The 7,666-nt window shown below is 42.5% G+C and overlaps 1 protein-coding gene across 1 annotated transcript; it reads left to right on the top strand.

Moving 5' to 3' along the window:
• The first annotated feature begins 6,050 nt into the window (after positions 1-6,050).
• Positions 6,051-7,425, top strand: LOC112075485 (protein arginine N-methyltransferase 6). Its single transcript, XM_024142483.2, has one exon. The coding sequence runs from the start codon at positions 6,111-6,113 to the stop codon at positions 7,164-7,166; it is 1,056 nt and encodes a 351-aa protein (XP_023998251.1). The 5' UTR covers positions 6,051-6,110; the 3' UTR covers positions 7,167-7,425.
• Positions 7,426-7,666: the final 241 nt, after the last annotated feature.

Raw genomic sequence — 7,666 nt, 5'->3', positions numbered from 1 at the left:
TTGAAAAACTGAAAAAGTAAAGTGTGCTGATTTATTGGTGCATTGAACCATGTCACGCGCCGTAGTTTAAAAACTAAAGGGCATTTCAACATTAACAGAGTGACACTGAGACTCTGATTTTTCCATTTAAAATGTACTGTAACAGTCAAAACTGTGGACTCACCTACTCATTCAAGGGTTTTCCTTTATTTTTACTATTTTCTACATTGTAGAATAATAGTGAAGACATCAAAACTGTGAAATAACACGTAATGAATCATGTAGTAACCAAAAAAGTGTTAAACAAATCAAAATATATTTACGTTTGAGATTCTTCAAAGTAGCCACCCTTTGCCTTGATGACACTCTTGGCATTCTCTCAACCAGATTCATGAGGTAGTAACTGGAATGCATTTCAATTAACAGGTGTGCCTTGTTAAATGTTAAGTTGTGGAATTTCTTTCCTTCTTAATGCATTTGAGACAATCAGTTGTGTTGTGGAAAGGTAGAAGATAGCCCTATTTGGTAAAAGACCAAGTCCAAATTATGGCAAGAACAATTCAAATCAGCAAAGAGAAACGACAGTCATTACTTTAAGACATGACGGTCAGTCAATTTGGAAGAATTCAAGAACTTTGAACATTTCTTCAAGTGCAGTCGCAAAAACCATCAAGCGCTATGATGAAACTGGCTCTCATGAGGACCGCCACAGGAAAGGAAGAGTTACCTCTGCTACAGAGGATAAGTTCATTGGAGGTACCAGCCTCAGAAATTGCAGCCCAAATAAATGCTTCACAGAGTTCAAGTAGCATCAACTGTTCAGAGGAGACTGCTTGAATCGGGCTTTCATGGTCGAATTGTTGCAAAGAAACCACTACTAAAGTACGCCAATAAGAAGAATAGACTTGCTTGGGCCAAGAAACACGAGCATCCTTTGGTATGATGAGTCAAAACACAGTTCACTTTCATAGCAGCCACGTTGTATTCCTACACGCATCTGTACATTCTCCTCCTCTCACCTTGTCTCTTAGCTTGTGGACTTCAATGCACAACACAACAGCAGTATATGACCAGGCGAAAAAACCTTTCCAAGCCAAACCATATCATAACCGCTACACACAACCTACATCATTGTCACTATATTAGCTAAAGTAACATCAACATAGCTAATAGAACTAACGCGTTAGTGAACCCACTACAATCATGCAGTAACATTACAGAGTACAATCAGTAAGCAGTTTAGCACTCATAGCCAGCTAGCTAACACAGCAGCCATCTGTTTGAGCAGTGTTTGTGGGCTAAACTGAAACTGAAAAAAATAAAAGACAAAATATCTCTCTATTTCTCTCTTGCTTCCCCTTTATTTTGGAAGAAATTAATTTGTTAAAAACTGTTTAACTATTGTCTTTCTCTCTCTTGGAGTCAACTACTGACCACATGTTATACTCTGCAGTGATAGCTAGCTGTAGCTTATGCTTTCAGTACTAGATTCATTATCTGATCCTTTAATTGGGTGGACAACATGTCAGTTCATGCTGCAAGAGCTCTGATTGGACTTACTGTGCAAGTCTATGGAAGTGGGTGAGACCCATGAGCCTCCTGGGTTTTGTATTGAAGTCAATGTACCCAGAGGAGGGCGGAAGCTAGCTGTCCTCCGGCTACACCATGGTGCTACCCTACAGAGTTTTGTTGAGTGTACTGTAGACATTCCTTGCAAAATAGTGTTTTAATAAATTATTTGGTGACGTGATTATACTTAGTGTAGTTTTATCTAAAAAGGATAACTTTTGAAATGTTAAAAAAAAAATGTTTTAATGAAATTCACTGAGGAGGATGGTCCTCCCATTCCTCCAATGAGGAGCCTCCACTGGTCTATACCATATTGCATGTCTTTCGTTTAAAAACCTACGCTCAGGGCAATTATTTAAACCATCTGTGGCTATTTCTGTTTCAACAACTCAGAGCATTAAGCACTTCTCTTTAAGTGCACCATCATGATCTGTTCACTACAGTCCGTTTGGAGCACTTAAAACCTGATCAACCTTTTTTTTCCAGGATCTTTGATTAATGAGCAGTGTTGTCTTCACTTGACTTGGTGGTTAAGTGGTTAAGTGATATGGAGGCGGAAGGGAAGAGTAGACGGAACCGGAGTATAAAGGCACACAAGGCTTCTGCACATGTTGTATCAAAAGACTGAAACATGACTGTACATGTTGTTGTCATCTATGTTGTTATGTGTCTTGTATGCACCACTCTGTCACCACACATAAAGTTCCCTTAAGAGGATATGAAAGTTATTGGAATTTAATTTCAATGACTAACATACACACAACATACAGTAGAACATAACATGATTCATCTGGAAACCTGGGAGAACATAGTTGTAATGCATATATTACAACAATGTACAAGCATGTTGATTGAATATGAAAAAAGGACAAGATGTGAAATGTCTAATAGCGTCCGTGAATAATCATGCATATTTCCAATTGTAGTCTAGATACAAATTATACTGAGGAGGAATTGTGATGCAGTCAGCATCTCTCTCTCCCTGCCTCCTTGGTGTCTGTCATATTTGCAGGTTGTACTTAGTAATTTAATCTAATTGCAGTCTAATGTAACTGACACGAGGAAGGAGGGGAAGCAGGTCTTCGGGGAAAGGGGATGTAATTATTGAATTGATTCATGGGGCCATGATTGACGGGCCAAGATCCTGTCACAGCAACTGTCAGGAGAATGAGTGGGAGGATGCGGAGGGAGGGGAGGGTGGGTGGGATAGGAGGGGCAGGGGATGATGGGGAAGGAGAGGGATGATGATGGAGGAGGGCTTATAGAAAGCGCTTCCACAACCTCCAATACTCCTCATCCAAACTGCTGCAAGACAAATTCTATATATTTGCGCTTGACAATATCTCTGATTATTGTGCTTGTGTGTATGTGTAAGTGTTTTCCTATGGTTTTAGATATGCTTTCTCCTCTGTTTCAGATCCTAGACAGAAAAAAACATGTTGTGTGTGAGAACTGTGTTTGTCATGGAAACAGAGAGAACAATTTAAAACAATAACCAATGTTTTGTTTAAAAGGAAAAGCTGTTTTATGACAGACCACTGTTCACTTATGTAACCCCTTCTATGAAAGTAAAATATCAAAGTACTCTCCTATTATCCCTGAAAATGATCGATAGTCCGCCATTGCATCCCAGTGTCTGTTACTCAGCATGCTAGTCTTCTGGAATGGGGATCATGACACTGAGACTGATTGCTAGGACACTGGACCTGTGTGTGTGTGGTGTGTGTGTGTGTTGTGTGTGTGTTGTTGTGTGTGTGTGTGGTGTGTGGTGTGTGTGTGTGTGTGTGTGTGTGTGTGTGTGTGTGTGTGTGTGTGTGTGTGTGTGTGTGTGTGTGTGTGTGTGTGTCGCGCCGTGTGCATGCATTCATCCTGTATGTCTGTGTGTCTGTGTGTGTGTGCGTGTGTGTGCATGTGTGTGTGGCTAGTGCTAAGGCAGGTGACAGGTCTGGTCATGCTGACAGCAGTCAGGCTACTCCTAGGGGACTGTACAGACTGACAGCAGCTGCCCAAAAAGAAGCACCACATCCTGTTTTCCAGTACAAAGAGCCTGCTCACTCTTGCTACCTTTCTCTCTCGCTCTCTCTCTCTCTCTCTTTCTCTCTCTGTCTCTCTTTCTGTCTGTCTCATTCTCTCTCTGTCTGTCTCTCCCTCCCTGTTTATATTCTGAAACTCAGAACTCAGAACCTTCACACCTGCCTCTCTTTCTCTCAAAACACACATGCCAAACAGGAAACACATACATAGTGACATCTAAATAAAGGCATGTGCTGTACATTTTCATCACCACAACTCCAGCAGACTGTACATACGCACAAACCAGATATACTCACTCACTCAGTACTCTTCTTAATTCTTGCTGTCTGTCTCAGCATGATGTGACGAGTCCTTCACAAACAACTTCTGATCTTGAAAAGAAGAAGAAAATAAAGATCAGCTTTGGGCGGGTTATCGATTTTAGGTTATCGATTTTTCCAAAGTGATTTGGTTTCCTCTAGCTGTACTCATGGTTGACCAACCATCAGCTCCCTTGCTTTTCTCTCCCATCTCCCTGCTTTAACATCTCTGAAATTTTCCAACATGTTTCAGGGCCAGTGAACACAATGCCTTCCCTCCTGGCAATCCATCAGACTCACCAATCAGACTCCAGTGAGCCCGTGGTTTAGATCAGCAAACAGTGATAGAAAACTTTCATTAAAGGAGATCAGGTGCTCACATCTGAGCAAACGTGTTTTTTTTAATCCTCCAATAATGTGAGATTGGGAAATTACATTATATAATAGGGGTGATTTTATGCAAACACGTGTGTTATCTTAGTGTGTGTGTCTGTGTGAGAGTGAGCAGGAAGAAAGCAAGATAGACAACACTGCTACCCATGATAGGAACTGTACAAGGTGACTTCATCACAAACAAGAGAAGCAGCACATGCAGGCAAACCGAAGGTGAAGAAAAAAGTACAGCTTGTCAGACCAAAAGCTGCTTTGTAGCTACTCTTCTGTCTGTAGAGAGACAGGCGATGATGATGTGTTGTCATTTTGTTAAGGTTAAAAGGAATTCATGTCATCCATCATATTGGGGGATGTGGTGAAGATCTGATTGGCCCTGGCATGGGGCCAGCCAGGCTACCTGTGTATGTGTGTGCGGGGGGGGCTTCCTGCAACTGTGAGGGGAGGTGAGGCCAGATAGACACACTGGTTACGTCCCCCTGCTCAGACGTTGCATGTTTCAACCAATGGTTGCGTGCCACATCACCGACTGTGCCGTTGGGCACCAGATTGCTATAACATATGATGTGGTTAGCTGATACGTAAAATTCAAATTTTTCATCACATTGTCCTAAGTATTAATTTGAAAGGAATCCTGGAAAACCCAACAACCTGGCAGCTCTCTCCTTTTCATCTTAGTGAAATGGAATACAGCTCCTGCTAATTCTCCAACTAGCACTAGCCAAGGATATGTGGAAGGAACTGGGAAAGTCACAGAGGATTCACTGAGAGGAGAACAGTGCCATAAACATGTGTTCTACCTGCCATCATTTTCGGGGTGGAGAGCTTAGAACTATTTGTGGGCATGCTTTAGCCTATAATTGGCCTTCCACACAGCAAAGCATGTCCTGATGGAGCACATGTGGGCCTATGATGCCCACTGCATCGTAATTTATTTTATAAGGCACCATAATGCCTTGTTCAAAATATCTGGGAACTCGGAACTCGAATTTGCACAATGCATTTAAGAGAACTGAAAAACTTGGGGGGAAAAACAAGCTTAAACTGGAAAAAATCATTTTGAAAGGTCCGCCAACTTGGAATTCCAACTTGGGAGCATGGGCCTCTTTGGGAGCATGGGTCTCTCCGACTTTCCGACTTCAAGACCACTGACGTCATGATTTGACCTCTATTTTTCCAAGTTCGCAGTTTTCTTGAATGCACCATAAGATATAAGATGATGAGGAGTGAAGAAAATGGGGATGATAGTTTTTTTTAATGCTGCATTTGATATGGATGGTTGTGGTTGTGCACATTCAGTAGTCACATATTTTCATGATCAAACAGGTTTGTCACTATTCTTCAAGATGATATTTGATGTCCTACTACTCATGTCATCCATTGATCAATCGGTGAATGATGCCGCGTTCAAATCAACTGGCACATCGGAAAAATACGAGCGCAAATCATGACGTCAGTGATCCTCAGGTCGGAAAATCGGAGCTCTAGAAAGATTCCCGATTTTCCGAGGTGAAATTCTGAGTTGGATGACCGATTCCCAGTCGGCGCTTGTTTTTTTTCGAGTGCCCAGTTGTTTTGAACGCATTGAAGTCAGAGTTTCCGAGTTCTGAGCTCACAGTTGTTTGAACGCGGCATCAAACAACGCATTGCGACCACTGTCATTTGATGGTTCACTTTTTACTTCTGGGAAATGTAGTTCTACAAAAACAAATAGCTAGCAAATCTACGAATTCGACTGTTTCTTAAACGACAAAGACCATGGTGCAACCCGTTTCCTCTTTCCGGAAGTATAATGCACTGAAGTTCCAACGTGATAACAAGAATCTGAGGGCAAGCGAAATGTCCCACTTCACAAAGAAAAGGAAATTAGACAAAAATGTGCAGGATAACCTGTACTTTGACAGCTATTCCGATGTTACCATTCACGAGGAAATGATTGCAGACACTGTCCGGACGAACACGTACAGGACAGGGATACTGAGGAACAGCAGTTTGATCCAAGGGAAAGTAGTGTTGGATGTCGGGGCAGGAACCGGTGTTCTAAGCATATTTTGCGCCCAAGCCGGGGCCAGGAAAGTTTACGCGGTGGAGGCTAGTTCAATCGCTGATCAAGCTGTTAAAATCGTTAAACACAACAAGATGGAAGACATAATCGATGTGATTAAAGGGACTCTGGAGACAATCGATTTGCCGGAGCAGGTGGACGTGATAGTAAGCGAGTGGATGGGGTACGCGCTGCTTCACGAATCTATGCTGAATTCTGTCCTCTTCGCCCGCGACAAATGGCTTAAAGCCGGCGGCCTTATTTTGCCTTCCAAGGCCGAACTGTACATTGCACCCATCAATGACTTGGTGGTGGAGGACCGGCTAAGTTTCTGGTCAACTGTGAAGGACCAGTACGACGTGGACATGTCGTGCATGTCTGACTTCGCCAGGAAATGCATCATGAGCAATGACATCACCGTGAACTTGGTGACGGTAGAGGACGTGCTCTCCCACCCCTCCAAGTTCGCCGAGTTAGATCTGTACTCGGTTACCACGGAGCAGCTGAAATCCGTGAAGGGGGCATTCAAGTGCGAGTGTTTCGGTTCGTCTGCCGTGAACGCGCTCTGCGTGTGGTTCACGGTGACCTTTCCCGGTGGCGAGGAAAAGCCCCTGATTCTCTCCACATCTCCGTTCAAACCGGAGACGCACTGGAAGCAGGCAGTGTTGTATCTGGATGAAGCAGTGGATGTTAGACAGGACACCACAGTGGTGGGCGAGGTCAACATGTATCCCTCAGAGGACAGTTCCAGACATATATGCATCCACGTGGACTACACTATAGGAGAACTCAAAAAACAGTCCAAGACCTTTTCCATCCCTGATGGTTATTCAGGAGAGGCTCAACAATAATGTTTAGGCCTAATCTTTGACAGTTTAAGCAATGTCAACCTTACATTAACCTGGCTTAGCAGCAAAGAGGGACACTTGGTAATTAATTGTTGGCCAAGGCCTAAGTTGTAATGATGGAAAGAATCCCACTATTGTGTAGTTTATGCTACAGAGTTTCTTGATGTCTTTGAACTTGTGAAAGAGAGCCAAAGTGTTGTGGTAATTGATCTGAATTGAGTAGTTAAGGGGATGGAATGAAATAAATACATTTAACAAATAAGCTCTCAATTGAAATGTTATGCAACTCACTTTTTCTCATATTTATATGGGAAAAATATATATTTTTTTGTTACACTATGAGTGGGTCTTACAGTAGAAGCAAGGTAACAAGGTCAGGGCTATATATATATATAAGGGCTATTTCCAGGCCTTTGTGTCTGTTATTGACACCAGCAGTTGGTACAATAGGCCTGTCAAAAATCATAATCTGTGGATCCACCATTGGCTCACTGACAAAGATT

Source organism: Salvelinus sp. IW2-2015, unplaced genomic scaffold (genome assembly GCF_002910315.2).
Source record: "Salvelinus sp. IW2-2015 unplaced genomic scaffold, ASM291031v2 Un_scaffold3190, whole genome shotgun sequence".
Lineage (NCBI taxonomy): Eukaryota > Metazoa > Chordata > Actinopteri > Salmoniformes > Salmonidae > Salvelinus > Salvelinus sp. IW2-2015.
This window is presented reverse-complemented; position numbering and strand designations above follow the sequence as displayed.

Bases quoted from the DNA above. Each gene is read 5' to 3' on its own strand.
- LOC112075485 (XM_024142483.2), top strand. From the start codon at position 6,111: ATGTCCCACTTCACAAAGAAAAGGAAATTAGACAAAAATGTGCAGGAT.